The sequence below is a fragment of the Scylla paramamosain genome, chromosome 36, assembly GCF_035594125.1.
Source record: "Scylla paramamosain isolate STU-SP2022 chromosome 36, ASM3559412v1, whole genome shotgun sequence".
NCBI classification, from domain to species: Eukaryota; Metazoa; Arthropoda; class Malacostraca; order Decapoda; family Portunidae; genus Scylla; species Scylla paramamosain.
The window spans coordinates 7882668-7904130 of record NC_087186.1 but is presented as its reverse complement, the minus strand read 5'-3'; the positions used below and the strand labels follow the sequence as shown (position 1 = coordinate 7904130).

Sequence of the window (21463 nt, the reverse complement as noted above, 5' to 3'; positions counted from 1 at the left end):
TGCTTGTTGATTAAGAAATTCAATATGTCTTCAGTCTTTACTTTGAGCTGAAAAGCTGCTGAAATTTTTTTCTTCTTTAGTGTCTTTTAACCACTGGGAACCATGAAAAAAAAAAATTATTCACTGGTGACAAAAAAAAAATGTTTATAGTGACATGGATGAGTATTACTGTAATGGTAATTAACTTGATTTGCATGACAAAATATTTACCTAGTTTGATACATAACTATTGATTCCTGTTTTGTTTCATGCTTTATTGTCAATCTGTGGTGGGGAATTTACATTAGTTCTATATGATGAAACCAATAGCCAGGAAAGATTGATTTGAATTTTTTATTTTTTTTTATTTTTACTGAAAAATATTTAGAAAGTTTGATTATATATTTCAATGCATATTTGTCTTCTATTTGAAGACTTAAAGGATGATTTGTTATAACGTGGAGGTTCTCATGACTGCTGTTGGGCACAAATTCAACCAATTAACACACTTAACTTCATAACCAAGAAGTACAAGTCTTGATAGAGATACCGAGATATACAAGGAGTGTGTGTGTGTGTGTGTGTGTGTGTGTGTGTGTGTGCGTGCGCGCTCGCACGCACATGCACATTCACCTCAAGTCATCTGCTGATCTTGCAACACAGCCAATTATTTCCCTATGGAAAGACCTCAGAGCTCATAGTGACTGACTTTTGGGTTAGGAATGAGATCATACACACACTAGGACAGCAAGGTCATATCTCTTTGGCTTACATCCTGTACCAACTTGTTGCTAGGTGAACATTGGCTACACAGTAAGAGACTTGCCCATCTGCCTTGCCATTCCTGGGACTCAAACCCAGGCCTTCTTGATTTTGAGCTAAATTAACCATTACACTACATGGTTGTATGTGTGTGTGTGTGTGTGTGTGTGTGCGCACATGTGCCTGACTTGAAAAACTAGTAACAGTCTATGCCTCACCTCAGGTAGTGGTAAACAGGAAATGTATATATACAAGAGGCTGAGATCCCCTTAAAAGTGATTGTTGAGATACAATATCTCACTGTAGGAATAAGACTTAGAAGAAGAGGATCCCTATTCCATTCTTATTAATTGCTTAGGTGTGTTTTTTTCATATACATTAACAGTTACAAAATTCATTGTTATATATCTGGTGTAAAAAATAAAGGAGAACATCATGTTTATTCTCATATTGTAGGTATTAGGATTAAGAATATTACCCTTAAACTACTAATGAAAACATTATTTTTTTTGATATATTTTTTGTCAACTTTTCCCCTCTATAGTAATAGCATTTTAGCCATGCTCTCACCTGAGACTGATGAGTTACATAGAGAGAGAGAGGGAATGAGAACATGCTAGAACAGGAGGCACAAGGAAGGAACTGGCGTGGTGGAGTCTGGGTAGAATGTTCTCTTGAACCAATCATCCCGTGTATAGATCTGTTGTGCATGTTGTTGAATCTTCTGTACTAAATTCCACAATAGGCTTGCATGACAGGTCAACATTTCCAGTACCTAAGTAACCTGCATCATGCTTACCTTTTGCTTTGCTTCAACAGGCTCAGCATGTACTGGAAGCAGTACTGTGGCTTATCTAATGCATTACAAGTTGTGTTGTTGCATCCAGACTGTATTTACTTTTAAAAAAATATTGAAGTATGCAAACTGCTTCTTCAAATTATTTGTTGCTAATTATATTAATTATAATTGTTGTTATTATTATTATTATTATTATTATTATTATTATTATTATTATTATTATTATTATTATTATTATTATTTATTACACTTTGTTTGTGATTACTATTTTTTCTTTCACAAAGCAGTCAGAATGTACATTGTATTACAAAGGAAAAGTCTCAGGAATATTCCAAAAAGCACATTAAGGAAAAATGAAATATGTGAGAAGTCCCAAAAGTATTGAGTGCTATGTATGCTTGCATCAAAATGTACAATGCAAGTCATGAACACTTCACCATTTACACCCATAGAAACTGAACAGTATGCATGATCACATGAGAGTGTCCACTGATGCTTGCCCTCCAGCCCTTCATGAGCAGAGAGTAACTGTGCGGTACAGAGCAACATAACAATAACTAATGCTGTGATCTCCCAGGGTGGACACTTCGGGCCGAGGCACTACCTGGAACTCCTCTCTCCGCAAGACCCTCAGCCAGCCTCCCATCCACCACTGTGCTCCCACCACCAAGAAGAAAGCCAATACCATCGATATTCCTGCCAGGTGAGGCACAACAAGCTAAAGGATAGATGTAGGTGTACTTACCTTGTTTAATGTATATGGTTTGAGGTGTACATGTGTAGTTCTGTCTCTGTATCTCTTTTGTCCTGTTTTTCCTTTTGTTTATATACATTCCTTGCCTCTATCAACTTTTCTGGTTAATTTCAGGTATCTTTCTTTGAGGAAAGTTAGATTTCTTTTATGTTATTCAAACATTTTCCCTTTCATGTGTGTGTGTGTGTGTGTGTGTATATGTCAATAGCATAAATACTAAGTGTTGGATTTATGCTTTTAATATCCTTTTACTTTATGAGCTTTATAGTCCTTTAATATTCATTTCATGCTTATCTCCAACACCACAACACTGCTTTTCTTTATGTTCCTTAGTATGTTTTTACTGTTGACAATTATCTGCTTCAAAATGGGTGCACTGTGACCCAAGCTTAGCTATTTTATGCCTAGCTTAATATTGTGTTTACAAACTCTTCTCCACAGCTCTTCAGCCTCTAATACAAGTGCAAGCAGCAGACCTCCCCCACCCCCGCCAGCACCTCCTGCCCCAAGCAATGCCACTGGGATACCCTCATACATACCCATCAAGAAGGACAGCTCTCTAGACAAGCTTGAAGCTCCCTCTAGTCCACCAAAACTAAAGAAAAATTTTTTTGATGGCTTCCGAAATACATTGCGTCCCAGGTTGAAACTGGGACAAGACGAGGGTGGAGAAGGGACAGAGAGCTTCCCAACGTCCCCAAGACAGGAGAGCAAAGACGACAGTTACCACAGGCGGTGGTCTGAGTCTGGCTCCCCCACCAAGGTGGTAAGAACCAGCTCGTCTTTTATAAACTAACAATGAATACCTATACATAATGGCCGTAGTTATTTGTTTACTAAAGGTGTTGTCCTAACCCATCCTATTTTTTTTCTATTTTTTTCTTTATTTATTTTTATTTTTATTTTTTTTCATTGTTTGATGCAATAAGAATATTCTAGAGCTCTTGTGTATTCAAATGCAGATTTTTAAGGTATAGATAAGGCAGACAGATAATTGGATAGATAGATAGTTAGATAAAATAGGTAGATAGGTACCTTAGGAGAAAGTTAATAGGAGCTCTGAATTTCAAAATAGCCTCAGCTCTAAGCTAGTTGCAGTGAGTTTTGAGTACATGTAATTATGAATAAATGGAATAGTGGAGCAATATGTTTATACAGCCAATAGTGGGTCTGGAATGTATAAATCAGTGTTGTCCAGAGTTTTTTTTATTACCTTTTTAATATAATGTGATATACAAATACATTTTTTTCTATTCTACAACTTACTGTTGGTGAGAAATAGTAGTGAAGTGGCAGGCATGTATCTTTTCTCTCTTAGTGAAAATTGTACTAACCCAATTCCCTCCAGTAAATCACATCATTGGGGCTGCAGGATTAGATTAATTTATTTCATGTGTAAGTGTTGGAGGAAGAGTCAGAATCTCACCAGGGTTTCCAGTTTATTTCAAGTATGTGTAAAGAAAATCTGCTTTGGATTCCATAGTTGGTAGTACTTCCAATTTGCATGTAGCAGACCTGTGCTGAGTGAGAGAGAGCAGGTGGGGGAACAGAGAGGTAACTTGTGACTATGTTCCAAGAGTTCTGTATTTATTAGCATGTTATGTAGGTTTTCTGAAGATAGTTTACTATAAAATGTTTATATTTTGATTGCATTATTTCTTGTAAGTTCACCAGCCATCATAGTCAGCCAGACACTCAGCTATAATTTTCTTGATTTAAAAAAAATAAAATAAAAATGTTAATGTTTACCACAGAATCCAAATGTTACATCCTGAAACATCTACCATATGTTTGCTCATTCATGAAAGTAATGGTTACTTTGTATACACATGATTATAGCAATGACTGCATTGAGCACCTTCCCAAACACTTGCTGAAAAGAGTTTTGTTTGATGTCTAAAGTGTTTCCCAAATTTTAGCCAGAAAGAAATCACAGGAATGATCAAGTGAGACATTAATATTTGAACTATTTGAGACTGAACAGTGCAAGAATACCTGACTTGATTTCATATTTAAGGTGCATATTTTATGAAGACTGCATTTCTTTTGTGCAATGGAATCTGAAAATGACTTTGTTATAATATTCAGAAAACACAGTTGCCTACAGAAACAACATTCATAGAATATGGTCAAATTTACAATGAGTTTGTTGTCTGTTGGTTAAACACAATTTAGTACACAATTTTTTTATCTTTTTATTTTTTTATTGTGTATGTATCCAAAAGTAATTGCTTCAACACAGAAAAAATTATTTAAAGAGTGATGATATATTTCAGGTTTGACAATGAGTGGTCTTATTTAACACTCACTCCCTGGTACTTTAATTTTGTGAGAAGTGTAATAAGAAATGTGGACATTTAGTTACCTAATCAAGCTTGCCCTGAGGAAATAAGCAATAGAAGATAAATTTCCAAGTAATGTTGAATTACAAATGAAGATTTTTCTTGTATCAGTAGTCATTATTAATTTTTCAAATGGAAGTGAAATTTAAAGTAAATTTTTGTTATATTAATATTTTTAGCTCTTATTAAAAGTTTCAGGCAAAGGAACAAAGTAGTATCTGTAATAGTAATCAAGATAAATTTAGTAAAAAAAGACAACGCAATGTACAAATTTCAAACTTTAGTGCTCATGCTACCTGTGACCATTATTTGTATGTACAAGGAGAGCATCTCTGTACAAAGGCATTACTGAAAACATATTGACAATAATCATAATACGCAAAGTTTGTCGTAAAGAATATGTGATATTGTTATAATAAGTATAATTTTAATTTTTTTTTTTTTTTTTTTTTTCCATCAAGGGAATCTATTACTAGGGTTGTAAAATAATTATTTACAGTTTAATCTCATAGCTAATCTCGAGTGCCCTTGTGTCACACAAGTCTGAAGGCAGAGGCAGCCCAGTGGAGCAATGATGTAGATGCAAACAGTATTGATAAAATTGGCTCAGCATTTTATTAATTAAAGTACAGCATGTAGATTGCATAATGCATCACTTTCTACATATGTATCAGGAAGATAGCTTACTAAGTTTAATGCAGCAGTTTTTTATTTATATTTCTTGAGACCACCTGATACATCACCACCCAGAGTTTCGGTATGTGTACAAAACATGCAGTGTTATTTTTCCGAACCATCCCATCCTTTTTCAGTGCATACTGCTTTTTATACTCTATTTTGATATGTGTGATACCCATTGGATGCCATTTAGATATTTGTATTTTATGATATCTTTTTATATTCAACTGATTATAGTACTTTGATTCAGAAAAGTTCAGTGGTTAGTGTGTAAGCTGTGCAAGTAGAAGAGTCAGGCTATTGAAATATGGGGTCGATACATGGAAGGTTTTATTCTATGTTAGTTTTTGACTCTATGCCTCTCAGGAGTGATGGCCAGAAATTTGCATTGGGCATAAAGGTTGTGCGTAATTGTTCTCCCCAGCAAATTCTTGATCTCAAAAATGTGTTTTCCAATACCTGACCTTGATCTGCCCTCGTAAGGCTTTGAAATTATTTTTGTTTTCCATCAATAACTCTGTCTCAAAAAGTTTAATTTTCCCAGAGAAGTGTGAGGAGGTCCATTATGTGAAAATAATCAACCTTAAATATATTGTATTAAAGAGATGAGTGGTTATAACCTTTTTTTGGTAGGTTTTTGAGGTGTAGACCATACACTCTTTTGCTTTTGTTGTAATTTCCCAAGAAGCTTATAATTTGTATATAATCTCAAGGTCACTGTTTTATGTAATATTTAAAAACTAATCCTCATATCTTCAAAACTTTCTTTAACTCAGAAGCCTTGAGGTGAGTAATATGAATAATTATTTCCCATCTAGTATGTAGTATGAGTACTAATAATTGAGTATTTAAATACACCTGTTGTAAATGTTGAGTACTAGAAAATTTCCTCTAGAGAAGTTATCAGTCTTACCTGTTTAGTGCTAGCTACTCTACATTTTGGAGTAACTACTGTATGTTATGAGCCTGGATGTCACTACCTAGTGTTGTGTAGAAATGTAATCAAGATGTAAGTGTAGTTACTGAACAGCCAAGACCAATTCACAGAGCTTGGTAATCACTTATGGTCTGATTAGTGATATTGGACTCTGTTTACCTTGAGTGTTCTTGAGTATTAAGTCATTGACAGCTATCTCATAGCCAGTTAATCCTGCCCTTGGATCAGTTTCTCAGTGTTCATATGCCCCAAAGGGGATATGACAGTAGCTTTGAAGGACAGGAAAGAAGAAGACAATTCATTCTCCAATTTTCATTTAACCCTAAATCTTTTCCCATGATAGGGTGAGTGGAATGTGGCTCTCCCTGCTGGCACACTAGTCAAGGTGTTGGCAGATTACAGTGCTGTGAAGGAGGACGAAATATCAGTATCTCGAGGGGAGACCATCCAGGCAAGTTTCCATTCTTGATATGATTAGGCCAGTATTTATGTAGATTGCAGATTTGGTATTCATTTCTTCTTTTATGCTGTACTGTCACTTAGAGATTATTTATTTTTGTTTGTTTATGAGGGTGATGTCTCTTTCTCTTAAAGAAAAACCAAACTAAAGCTACAAATTTAAGGAAATTTTACAATATTCACTCTCTAGTAATCAGATAATTGGTGTCCTGCAGGTTATATCATCCAATGCCTTGAGAGGATACTTGGTGCACCGTGCAGCTACATCCAGCAGTCCAGCGGCTGAGGGCTGGGTGCCTTCCAGTGTCATCCTCCCTTCTGCCAATCCTGAGAACATTATCAGCCCACCCACCTCCCCTCTGAGCACAGTCCCACCATTTGAATCTCAGATGAAGAAGCCTTGGATGAAGTTCCGCAAGCCATCCTTCTCCAAGCGGGATCAGCAGCAGCGCCAAAACTCTCAGAAAAGGGAAGATCCCGTGCCTGAATTACCACCAGTCCGCTCAGCTTCCCATATACCCAGCAGGCAGATGACAGTCTCCCTCATCAACCCATACCATTCAGATGGTGAGAACTACTATGCCCAACACACAGAGAAAACTCCCAGTGGGTGTGTTCCAGCTTCCCCAGAGTCTCCAGTCAGAATAATAACGCCAATGCGAAATGTCACTGTGTGTCCAGGAGAGCCAGCGGAGATGGTGTGTGTGATATCTGTAGCTGGGTTGTGGCTGGAGTCCACCATGGTCACTTGGTCAGGCCCCCATGGCCAGTTGACTGACCCGCGCTTTGAGATGGAGCAGCACCGTGACGGCACCCTGAGGCTGCACCTGGGAAGCTGTCGTGTCACTGATGCAGGCGAATACACTTGCACCATCTCCTGTGCCGGCCATTCCATCGCCTGCTCGGCACGCATCAATTTGGCCCACGGTAAGGAGCACTACTATTCCAATGGCCATTCCTTGTAGTGAATGGTTGGTGGAGGTCTGGGCTGCAAGGGATTAAGGTTCAGATCTGTGCTCCCAAGTGGAATATTACTGGAAACTTCATTCAACCTTACCTGGGTCTCAGTGCATGTGTGTTTTTATGTCTTGCATTCTATATTTTCCTAATTTTTGCCAAATGTTTTATATCTCTTTCAAATATTTTTGTACATGATCATTTGGTACCAGTAATATGTTTAGGTAATTGTTTTAAGATTATGAATAGCTGTAAAATTATTTATATTTATAATTTTTTACTATTAATTTAAGATGAAATCATGCCTTTGGATGTTACTTCAAACAGCAATTGTATTGTTAGCACCATCATCCCATCACTATCACATCCATCACACTGAATTTTTAAAGAAATTCAGCTTATTTTTAAGTTCAGTTTGTGGCACTTTTATCGTGTGATCTTTGAAAAATAGGGGTTAGGAAGAACAAAAACAAAACAAAACCAAAAAAAGGCAGATGTGGTGCAGTAATTTAGGATAAATATCTAGCCGTTTTCCTGTACATACACTCCTGGGCATAGTGAGGAATGGCCACTGTGGAATGGTTACTCCCAATGATATATCAAAAGAGTCTACCCATCCATATACCAGGCTGAGATCCTCCCTGAAGGAGGATGCCAACATCTTGCCTTCTTATTGTAGGAATGGAAATACAGAGGAAGGGACCCAAGTGTCCTCACCTTATCACTTATAATTGCTTTTTGTGACACACTGGAACCTCATATCTTAACACTGATCATTTAGAGTGTCTGTGACATATATTTGAAGAATCCATCTTTCCATCTAAACTTTCCTCTTTTGGCCTGCATCAAATATATAAAAAGGAAATTAAATGCAACATGATAACTTTTGCCATCTTGTCATGAGATATAAATGGTGAGCATTTTGAAGTGAAAGTTGCATCTTTTTATATGGTGGGACACAATTAAATTCCCTATACTCTGTTGTATGAGGGCACTGAGAAAGTCAGATCCCATATATCAAAGTATGTCTCAGAAATATTTTTAGAATAAATGCACCTCATTTCAGCTCTTTCATGCTGGTGCCACTTTGAAATGCAATAATGCAATTTCCTATATATTGTCTTTAATTTTTACTATATTATAAAGCTACATTTATGTGAACCTCTACCTGTCTGTTGTTCTTGGCTTATGGAATAATCAGACTTCTGTCATGCTGGTCATCTCATCTTCAGAGGCAAACACTTTGTAATGATCACTTAATGCATTAAATCCTATTGCTAAGATTCATATGGCTGGGAAATATTACATTTTTTCTGTATTATTTCCACTGTTTAAATGTTGCTGAAACTTGCTGTGACATAATCTCTTTGAAAGCACTTAAGCATGATCTCAGTGTTATATTTGCATTCATCTAAGTCACTGTGTATCTTGTTTACTTGACTCAGAGGGAAAAGTTGTGAATGTTTAGCAACAATTGTTAGTCAGTTTCTTGTTCATATGAAGATGGAGAAAGCTGTAATGGTGAAGATCATTGTGTAAACATATAATGAGAGACATTTTTCAACTCAACAATGTTTGATGAACGTTACTCATGCTTCACATATTCACTGTCATAACCAAGTCTTTGCAGTAACAAGAGCATGGTGGCAGTGCTTGGAGGCTCCATAACACCAGCTTCTGCATGTTAACCCACACCTTTCTGCTCACTCTTCAGTCCTTTTCCTGGCCTGCATCCATTGTTGTTACATCACACTGTTGCCTTGGTCATTTATTCATATTTGCCACATGTCATTTGAGGCAGAATGTTCCTGTGGTCACTTGTTGTGCCATGGGAGAGTGATGGAGGCCCAGGCCAGCCAGAGTGAGGGAGTGGTGGAGAGTTTGCCAGGGATGCAAAGTTTGTGACCACAACATTACTTCAAACAGAAGTTCTGCATAATCTAGATTACCACACGTCTTCTATCAGAGATAATTATTGAAAAAAATAAATAGGCAAGTTATCCCAAAATTTTCATGTGACATACTCTTATTGCAGATCATTTTGCCTGTGGTATAAATATTAAATGGTTTCAGTTCATTGTGGCTCTTGGCCCAAATTTTGTAGTTAAAGGCTGATATGTGAGTCTAGTCAGTGTTGTGGTCATAAATGGTTTGTCTCATTTATTGACAAAATGCTACTAAAACATGTGGTTCTGTTGCATAAGTGGAGGAAATGTATAAAGAAAACATCATTATTCTAAAGTTATGATGCCTAAAACCTCTGACTTCATCTCCACCTTATAAATCAGATATATTTTAAGCATAACTGCCTTCAGTCTCAATATGCCAGTATATTTCCATTATTTAACTATGCACAGGTTTTTGAAATGAGATTTGTAAGCTGACTCTCTTGGAAAACACGCACAGATGAAGGTATAGGACTGGTAAATACTAATGGGTAGTGAAAGAGTTTGAAGAGTTCACTCCTTTTAATATAGTTACTTGTCTATTATGCATTTCATTCTTCTCATTGGTCATTTTTATCATAGCCCTATGAATAAAAGATCTAAATTACTGCCTGCCTAAACAGTATTTTAGCATTCCACCAATATGTATTTATGTATACATGTATGTGGTATAAATTGCACTTGACTGCAGTATGCACATAGGTAAATGAATAAATATGATAGCATTCTTAAAATAAGAATCAAGAGATTTTTTCTTTTCACATGAATTTGCATGAAGAATTGCACTCCCTTTTTCTGTGCCAAAGGATTTTATAGCTTTGTGTATAATTTAATGTGTAAATATGTACATTGTATGAACCCACTTAGTCATAGTCATGTGGTTTCAGTGCCAAGCAGTGGCACAGGCGGAACCCATTTTGTATTGTGCACCCAATAAATTATTTTCTCTAAAATCATTTATTTCTGAATTGACGACTGTGTACACAATGATGCAGTGCTGTGAAGCTTGGTGCAGGGAGGCAACTCTATGGGGAGGTCTTGGTTGATGCATATTTTAGTAACAAGGAGGTATATGTAAGAGAATTTTTGTGGAGGCCTTTCAATTGCTGTCAAGGATTTGTGATCAGAGGTTTAAGGTGTGCCAGGACTTTACTCACCAGTGCCCACACATGGAACATTGTCCTGCTAGTACTGTAAATATTAATAAAATAATCGTCAGGCTGGGCTCTTCTCTCAAGTGTGAATTGATACTAACAGCATCTCCTTTTATTTGTACAACACTAATAAATTGGTTGCGGGAAAAAAATGTAATCCTATACTTAACAGTTTTCATACATTGTGCTCGTTGACTAATTAATGAAAACTGGTGGAGTGAAATGAGATTTAGTGTGTTTTACAGTAAACAAATGTCAGAGGAATCATGGAGCCTGTCAGGATTACTATGGGAATCACAATATGTTGAACAGTTAACCATGTCAACACCCAACTGTGTGAAGGAGGCATTGTTTTTGTATTGACTTTTGTGAGGTACTCTGCTTTTTGTCTTTTTTATGCTGATAGATGTTACAGAAACTGCATTAGGTAACAAATTGTACTAATCATATATGTACTTAGGATACTACCTAGGTGCATTCAAATTTCCCGCCAAAATATTTCGCGCCACACACAGGTCTTTCAGATGGAAGGTTAATACTGTGGATCTACTATAACTGATTGTTATTGAAAAATACAAGTACTTAATGTTTTTTTCCATTATGAGCAAAGGTAAGCCAGTGAACACCCCTCTGACCGCCCCATTCCCTCTTTTTACCGCGTGTGTGAGAAACCAGTGTTTGTGGCATGTGCAATACGGATCAATGGATTCCGCCCTCACTTTACCTCGCCCCGTCACCCTTCCAGTGTAGTGCAGTAGACTGAAACTTCCGATAGAATTTGCGAGTTGTGAACGTTAATGGTGAGTGGAAGAGAAACCATATGGTGTGGTCTCATCACACTCCCCCAGACCATGAACTTGTGACTATTGATGAGAGCCTTGATTTTATTATTATTATTATTATTATTATTATTTTTATTATTATTATTATTATTATTATTATTATTATTATTATTATTATTATTATTATTATTATTATTATTATTATTATTATTACTTGTAAAGTTAAAAGTTTATGCAGGTAACCACCAGTTGAAGCATGTCACACCAGCATGGGTAATTTTGCATTTTCAGCCTGTAATAGTTCTTTTAATTTTCCACTTTGCACCAAATTTTTACCTTTTGTATCGTATGAGATTCTCATCATTCTTACCTTAATTTATACCACAAAATAATAACCAGTGACACAAACTTTATTTCCCCTTATAATGGAGAACTTTTATTTAAAATGGGAATTGTTTCTTCTTATAAATCTCCATTGATCTAACCAAACACCCAAACCCATAATATCTTAGCCTCTGCCATAAACCTCACGATATTCGCAGGTCACAAGAAGGCTTTTCAACCATGCATGTTAATGATTTGTTTATCTAACCTTCATTTTCTGACTAAACTATTATTTTCTGTATGTGACTCCTGTTGTGTTATTTATTTATTTATTTTTTCTGCTGGTCTTATTTTGAATTTGATTGGCTTGGCACTGTTTCATTTAGGTCTTATTAATTTTGTGCTGTCCTGTACCATGCTAGGGCTCACTAAAGCTCTAAACAAAACACGGAAGCAAGAAATCAAAGCTCCCCATTACTGTAGTAGTAGGGCAGCTAGTATAGGTTGACCAAAATTCACTTAAGTATTAATGATTACAATCTGGATTTGTTTTTTACCTCAAGTGTTCTGGCAAGGGGTTCGCTTTACAGCAGCAACCTCTCTTGGCTGATTTGCCGCACTTTCAAATGGAACAGATTATGTAACAGCCGGTACTATATATATATATATATATATATATATATATATATATATATATATATATATATATATATATATATATATATATATATATATATATATATATATATATATCACACTCGATGTCACAAAATGGTATAAATAACAACTAAGTATAATCATAACAGTGAACAATTAGCAGACAGGTTATTTGCCAGTTTAACAGCGGCAATTCTTATCTGTCTTATCGGGTAAATTGTTTCATTTTGAGTGTTTTCAGCCCCATATATATATATATATATATATATATATATATATATATATATATATATATATATATATATATATATATATATATATATATATATATATATATATATATATATATATATATATATTAAAATTTGTTGGCGGCGTTACAATAGATTTCTGGTATATATATATATATATATATATATATATATATATATATATATATATATATATATATATATATATATATATATATATATATATACCAGAAATCTATTGTAACGCCGCCAACAAATTTTAAAATTTTAACTCGTTTCTGGGAGATGCCACTGCTGGGTCATGTTCGTAGGTGTCCGTTCTTTGTTTACAAACAAAAGCAGGACTGCTGTGGACACTTTGAAATGTCTATTTCACCTCTATATATGGCTAATCTTTTAACCAAGTCTTCAGCCATATAGTTGTGGATAGCAGCGGACAGATGTGTTATCAACATCCCTTTGTAAACAGTGGGTTCTGAGTATGCTCAGTTCGTAGATGGACAGCCGAGTACAAGAGGACAGCTATATAGGAACACATGCTTTCAGCAATGCGGGTGAAATCTTGGTTAAAAGATAGCCAAATATAGGAATTAAACACACTAAAATGATCATAAGTCAAGCTTTTATTTGTAAACAAAGAGGACAATTACGTACAAGAGACAACTACAAGTATACACCACCGGGTATAGCACGCTCATCCGCCTCAAGTAGCTATTATCGCCAAGACGCCAAATTTTTCTTGCTGGAGGCGGTGTGAGTTAGTGCGTGTGACATGTATGCGCCGGTGCGAAATCTATCACGCTGATAGGATACTTTATAAAAAATAAAAAATAAAAAAAAATAATAATAAATAAATAATTCGGCTAATAACAGCGCTCTATTTTGTCAGCTAAGGAAGATGCGGTCTGAATTTGAATCAATCTGAGGAACAGGAAGATGTCTTTTGCATGCTACATGTATTGCCCGATTTTATGAAAATACTGAAGATTCCCTGATTCTTTTACGTGAACACAGTGTTCTCACCAGTGTGAAGTGCGTGAGGTGCTCAGTTACTGTAGTTTGCGAAAAGGCGAACAAAAAGATGAGGATGAATTAAATGTCATCCCGCCAGGACAGATTTTTATTTATTTATTTTTTTTATAGGATTAAATTAGATTAACTTGGTTTAGGTTAGGTTTAGTTGCTTTAGGTTAAGTTTAGTCAGTTAGGTTGGATTAGGTTGGGTTTGGTTAGACTTGTTTAAATTTGGTCTAACACCTAACAATCCCCTGAAAGTGAGACCAATGGAACATCCGTTAAGACAAAAGTGCGTAACTGTGAACAGCGACACGTATTATCGTGCGTGTGTGTCTGTTAGGACGAAAATATTGTTTTCTGTCGATTTCGACGTGTTCTCTATTAATATGTTAATTGTTTTTATCGCAATTCAGCATCTCCGGAGGGTAAGTGGGGTTAAAAATACTAATTTGCAGAGGAAACGGTTAGCAGATGAATTAAAACACCGAAGTTTATCAGAAAAAAAGAACATATTTTCATCCGCCATCTTGAAACGGGCAAATATATTATTTATCTATGGAAAAAAAAAAAATCTATTGACAGACTTCATACCTGTAAGGTACACAAAACTGGAGGCACTGGAGCACCGCGGGTGTCGTCTGACAAATCGTGCAGCTTCACTGAACTGTCTGCCCATTACCCGTCCTCGCTGTGCCAATGTTTCCAGGTTCATAACATGTCAGCGCAAAATCAAGAAATTTAAACTAAAATTCTCATACACAGTCACTACTAGAGGAAATAGAGCTTGATATTGATTTGCATATATATATATATATATATATATATATATATATATATATATATATATATATATATATATATATATATATATATATATATATATATATATATATATATATACTAGAAAAAAATTGCCACATTCCACGAGATTTTTCTTGTAGGCTAATAGCTACTATTTTTTTTTCCTTCAATAGATTTCCCCCAGAGAAATAATGCTTTAGATAATTAGTAATCACCATTGTCCTAATGAATTTTGGTAGGCCTTGGCTCTCCTGTCACCACACATACTTTGGCCAAACACGGATGGGCCGCCTCTCAAGTCTGCCCTTACTGGCTGACTTTCAGGCACACATTGATGTATTGTATAGTTTAGACAGGTAGATGGAATGTGAAAAATATAAGACAGAGTGACTCTGGAGATCTCTATTTCTCTAAGCTGTGTCTCATATTGACCACATTCCATCTACACATTGATATAGGTAATCTGGCAACCTGATCTACATAACCTTCGAAGAGAAATGGCTAATAGTATTACTACTGACTGACTGATGCGCATTTCCAAATGTTGCCTTAAACAGCATAGACAGGAGCAGTAATTACAATGGAAAAGTGTTAATGGTGCGGTCAGTCTATCTTTGTATCTTTGGTGGCAACAGGCAAGTCTTCACTCATTCCTGTCCTTGCATTCCTCTCATCCCTCTCATCCTCTTTCCCTTCTTTCACATACTCCAGCAATCTGCCCTCCCGCTTTACTTTACTTTACTTTATTTGCCCTCACTGAACCTGCTCTCTTTAGTCGTCTCACTCTGCCTTTCCTTCACTAGCTAACCCAGTACATGACCTTCTCTACTTCATGTTTCATCTACACCTTTATCTGACGCCAGAGCTGCTGCGTACACTATATTTTCTTTGTTCATCTTATTTGTTAATTTACCCATCGATTTATTTTCTTATTTGTTTTACTTTATTTATTCATCTATTTTATTTAATTTTTTTTTTTAATTTTTCATTTTTTTTTCCTACACCATTGGTACTTTTTAAGTAATTAATTTCAACTGCTCGGTTCCTTGACCTTTGTCTTTCATGCCACGCCCAGTTCTCACTTGCATGTGTAATGGTTGAAAGAAATTTATGATTTATGTATAAACTGGATCCAAAGATCCAGCTACATTCTCTCTCTCTCTCTCTCTCTCTCTCTCTCTCTCTCTCTCTCTCTCTCTCTCTCTCTCTCTCTCTCTCTCTCTCTCTCTCTCTCTCTCTCTCTCTCTCTCTGCCAATAACATAAACATGTTGCGTACCACGGCTCCATACAATAATGGTTCCCACACATTTCAAGATTGTCATAATTCAGCAAAACACTTTTTAAGATCGAAGTGTCGCCAGGAAGCTTTTGAAATTTCCTTTAATCTGTTTTTGGAAATGCTGAATGCAAATGGATGGTTATCACAGACAATTGTTCGTAAGGCCACACAGAAAAGATATTTTCCTTGAGTACCGAAGGAATGGTTGTAACGTTTTGCATGTTCACTATAGATGGAATGCAACAACTGCTGGTATGGAGAAGGGAAGGCCTCATGTCAAAAATTCATCTCTCTTAAAGTCTTGGGCAAACTGTGTGCGGGCATATATATATATATATATATATATATATATATATATATATATATATATATATATATATATATATATATATATATATATATATATATATATATATATCATAAGATTACCTTTAAAAAATAACAGCTGAGACGAGACGGCATACCTTGTCGCAATGCAGAAAATAATCGAGTGGGTTTACCCCGGCCTCGTGGCTCCGCTCACTCCTTGAATCTAGCAGGAAATTAATACGTAGCAGTATTCTTCCATCTCAGCCAGGGAGTGTGTGGGCAGGATGTCCTGTATTCTAATTAATCTTGGAGGGCGGTGAGTCGGACTGATCTCACCTCCCACAGCTTACACGTCACAGCTTCGAAAGGCTAGGAGATACCTTGGGATTTGTAGCATAGTTGCAGTTGCTTGAATTAGCAAGTTTTCCATGATATTCTGTTGAAAATATGTTTACTGAAACTGCAGAACAGGTTTAAATATATTTAAACAGATTTTCACCACGAATTGTTATTTGTTATTATCAATACAATGTTTGTGACATAAGAATCTGGTGAATGTACACATCATATTTACACAACTATGTAGTGCGTAGTATGTTTAAATTTCGAGTCAGGACACCTTCGAAAGGGATTCAGAAACGGTTATTGATATATCGGTGACTTCAAAGAAGAACCTCTCGCATAGGTAGCATGCTCGTAGGTATTCAAATATATATAATCTACCATTCACCCCTCGCCTTGAACATGCACTGTTTCATGTATTACGGCACTCGTCGCAAAATTAAATATATAGCACTACAAACCCGATTCCTGTATGTCAGTCATGGGAGGGTGTGGCATTTGACAGTCATAGTAGGGTTTCCCCTAAGTATGTTGTCCATTCCTCTCTACCCAGTGCCTCCTTCCTTCTCCACACGAGTATTGCGAGTGGTAAGACACGTCAGGCAACCGTCACGAGTTGTAGAAAATAATAGAACTCTTTAAATATTCCCTACACAGACGCACAAAAAAAAAAAATAAATAAATAAATAAATAAAATAAAATAAAATAAAAATAAATAAATAAATAAATAATAAAATAAAATAAAATAAAATAAAATAAAACAAACAAATAAATAAATAAATAAATAAATAAAGATCACACGTGCAGTACCACGTACTCATGCATTCTTAATAATTCTTAAAATTGTTTGTGCGGAACTCCTACGGGAACAAGTGACGTTAATTAACTCATTTAGATCATTCAGCGTCAGGTCAGGTAGGTGAAGAATAATGAAAATTATTCTCCCGTCACCTCGGAGGCCTTGGTGGGAAAGTAGGACAACCCGAGACCAGTATGTGTCTGACAGTGAGGGAGGCAGCACGGCCGCTCCCTCGTGCTGGTCATGAGCGCCTCACTGGATGCTGGATACTGTAACTCCCCTCGCCTTCCTCCTTCACACACTGTATTATTTGACTTGCTATATCGATAAAAACACGTCTTGTAACTGTAAAAAGTGCATAGTACTTCTTTGTCAACGTGAATGTGTCGTTTTCAGATGTAATAGAAGAGGAAGACGAGACTGCCGTGAAAAGTGAGGTGAAAGAGGCGTGTGGCGCGGAGGCTGGCGGCGAGGCGGGGGAGGAGGAGCTACAGCAGGAGGAAGATGGAGAGGCTTCAAGGACTTCAGATCAGATTACTTGGCTGTCGGGATTTCAGAGGAAATACTCAGTTATGCACGACCTTGGGAAGGGAAGATTTAGGTAAGCTTATTAATAGATTTTACGTGTGTGTGTGTGTGTGTGTGTGTGTGTGTGTGTGTTGCCTTTCAAGCTTGTGCCGAAATGACTCTTGGTTGGGTGTTGGGCAAGCAATGCGTTTGCTTAGTCAACAGTGCATGGCGGTGAAAGTTCCATCAAGTGACACGCCTGCTGACTCCTGAGCTGCACACGTGGGGCAGGGAAGACCTTGGCTGCAGGTTCGTCTGACCCGGCCAGACTGGTTCCCATAAACCTGTCATTCCGCCCACTGAAAAGACAGCGTGAAATAATTGACTCTCCACAACCTGATTACTTTTACCAATTAAATTACCTGATGCTTTCCTTTTCAACTTCAATTATGATGAGTTTTGTTTGAGTGGGCTACAGTAGAACATTGGTTTCAAAAAGACTAGTCTGAGAGATGCCTGCCAACATGCGTGCAGCTCGACATTCAATAGTGGGCGTTGCATCCGTGTCAACAAACGATTTGTAGATAACTGGTTGATATATGGTAGTCGTTTTGACCGTGAACACCAAACAGTGCCCTTTTTTGGTACCGAATGACAGCGTGGTGAAACGGTGTCAGAGGAACAGTGACGGGGTGGAGGTGGCTGTGAAGTTCGTGCGGCGCGCGAGGCAGGAGCGTCCAGCCACCGAGCGAGAATATCTCCTGCTCCGCCGCCTGCAGCATCCTTCCCTCATCCGATCCATCGCCCTGTACAATGCTACCCCTAAGTTTGACATTCTCGTCTTGGAACTGTGAGTACCTGAAGAGCCTTCTCTTAAATTCCATTTTATTTATTTTGTGGTAGTAAGGGAAAATCCCGGGATCACTAAAATTTGAAGTGTTACCCTTCGCAAACAGATCTGACACTTGTTATCCCGAATGCATTTCCAGGATAATGGGTCTTCCTCTTTTGGATTGGATTTTTACACGGGAGGAAACAACAGAGTCAGAATGTGCTGTGCTCGTGAAGCAGGTAGTGCAAGGCCTGCAGTACCTCCACTCCTCTCAGGTCGCCTACCTCGACCTCAAGGTATATAGTGCTTCGCTCACATAAGCGGTGGTTGGCGTGGGGTAGAAGCGATAGGATATAATATTCCATTTCATGTCATTGTAATGCGCCTAAAATTAAAATATCTTTGAAGAATATAATATATTTTATTTATTTATTTATTTATTTTTATTTATTTTATTTATTTTATTTACCTAGGGATTGTATTTGAAGCTGGTGTGTGGTGTGATCGTTACAAAATCACTATCACTGACTCATTTCATGTTTACTCCATGCTGAATTTTTCAGCATGGGATATGAGTATTGGCAATTTGGTGGTACTGCAGTGTATGTGAGTGAAGTATATTTCACTTTCAGCCTGAAAATCTCTTAGTTGACATCCTAAGAACAAAGAATGAAGATGGTGTGTGCAGCATATGCCCAGATGAGAACCTGCCAGCTGTCCGTCTCATTGACTTTGGCAATGCAAGAAGCGTGTGTGAGAAAACCCCTAGTGAAAAAAGTGGTCCAGTGACTCCTGTTAGAGAACTGGTAGTCCCACCAGAGTGTCCACCTTTAGTTCTTGGATCCCCTGAATTCATGTCTCCAGAGATCCTGGCAAGAAAGGATGTTGGGATTCCAGCTGATTATTGGGGTCTTGGAGTCCTCATCTATGTTCTTGTGAGGTGAGTTACTCATTGAACTACATTAAGCATGAGATTAAATAAGCTTATGTATTCTGTAACTGGAAAGTGATGGAATTACTATTTGTGACTAGAAAAAAATGGTAAAAATCTATAAAAGAAAAAAAAAATATGGATATAGACAAAAATATTATTTATTATATAACTTTAGAGAAAGAGCTACATATTTCTGCCATTGCCACATCCTTTCATTGAAACATGTGACAAAAAAGAAAAAAATAATTAAAATGGGTCAGTGGATGTCATTTGTGGCAACTTTCACCCCAACACTGGTATCCTTTTTCCTCACCTTTCCCCTTACACAACCACCCACTAATAGACTAAGCAACCACTGTGACTTACTTACATTCAGGTATTCTAAAACTTTCACCTGCTTCTCCTTTCTCCCACATACATCCATCAACCTCTCTATAAAATGCTTTCACTCCTTTCAACAACTTTCTCTCCCTCCATAGACCTTTGCCACATCCCCACATTGCTTCATAGCCAATCCTGTGCTATGCTTTCTCCAACCCCTTAAATGTACCTTCCACTTTCCTTTCTCTTGTCATAATCCTCTCATGTATCATTGAACAACTCTATTTTAAAGACTTACTGTTGCTCACTATTTTAATCCTTTCTTGCATTCCATGATTATTTTCTTATTATTTAACCATCAGTGGTGTACTATTGTAAGGAAAGTTAAAGGAGTAATATAGCCTGAGTAGCAGCCATAAGGTGCATACCATGAGACTGATTAGTAAGTTTTCATTGCTATATTTTTAAGTTGTTTAGTATTGGCATCAGAAGGTAGACCAAAAATAGATTGGTGGAAGGGAGTTGCCAGGGGGATGCATCTCTGTGTGTGCCAAATGCTCTGCAGAGGTCCCTAATTACCATCTCATTCCTAATTACATGCACTCAACATAATCATTTTTCACTTTTATTTATGTCTCATACTCTTTACTGGGTTAAGAAAGCATTTATTTTTTTTATTTTATACATTTTATTTATTATTGTTTTAAGGGATTTGTGTACCTATCCCAGGCTTACAAGCAATAGTTTCAGTTTGTGTATTACAGCATATTTGCTTTTATCCCATTTATGTTGTATGCTTTCATTCTCAGAGTATTTTACAATCTGAGTTTTTTCTTCTAATGTCAGTGTGTTGCTGTGCTTTTTCAATACCCTCCCTCTCATGCTTACCATTATCATACTACCAGTCAAAGATTTCATACATTAGCATTCCAAAAGAATTTGTATTTTTTCCACCATTTATCTGCTGTCCACTTCTACTTTATCACCATATATTGTCCCATCATCTTTAATCTTAATTACTGCTTTTTATCCTATTCAAATGTTTGCATGTATTTGCATCCTTCTGCACATGTAAAACTATATTTTTTGCATGAGTGATGAGCTCTTTTTGTTGTAATGGTACACATACTGTACAGTTAAAATTAATGTCAGGAGATATGATTAAAGACCAACTCAACAAACAAAACTGCAATAACTTTTCATTTCACAGTGGTCGATCTCCCTTTCTTGGTGCATCACCTGAGGCCACTTGCAGAAACATCCTGGCTGGTGATCTGAGGTTCCCTGTGGAATACTTTGCATCAGTGACCCAGGAAGCTTGTGACTTGATTCACGATTTGCTGGCCTACAAGCCTGAGGACCGGATGGAGTTGCAGGGCACCCTTAGTCATCAGTGGTTTAGTATGGTGGGTTTGCTAACTTAATAGACGAAGATTGATTTGCAAAAAAAAATCACACACACACACACACACACACACACACACACACACACACACACACACACACACACACACACACGTGAAATTGACCACAAGGAGTT

At 36.8% G+C, this 21463-nt stretch overlaps 1 protein-coding gene across 4 annotated transcripts in view; it reads left to right on the top strand.

Annotated features, from left to right (window-relative positions):
- The window catches only part of LOC135090894 (triple functional domain protein-like), a 220718-nt gene that overhangs the window by 195740 nt on the left and 3515 nt on the right, over positions 1–21463 (top strand). For 3 of the 4 annotated variants that reach the window (XM_063988054.1, XM_063988055.1, XM_063988052.1), the window contains 9 exons: positions 2118–2243; positions 2736–3060; positions 6595–6702; positions 6926–7637; positions 17726–17930; positions 18495–18686; positions 18826–18964; positions 19301–19608; positions 21134–21329. In XM_063988054.1, coding sequence (XP_063844124.1) covers positions 2118–2243; positions 2736–3060; positions 6595–6702; positions 6926–7637; positions 17726–17930; positions 18495–18686; positions 18826–18964; positions 19301–19608; positions 21134–21329 — 2311 coding nt within the window. Of the gene's footprint in view, positions 1–2117; positions 2244–2735; positions 3061–6594; positions 6703–6925; positions 7638–17725; positions 17931–18494; positions 18687–18825; positions 18965–19300; positions 19609–21133; positions 21330–21463 lie in introns of those variants that run through there. The other variant, XM_063988056.1, reaches the window with a different exon arrangement.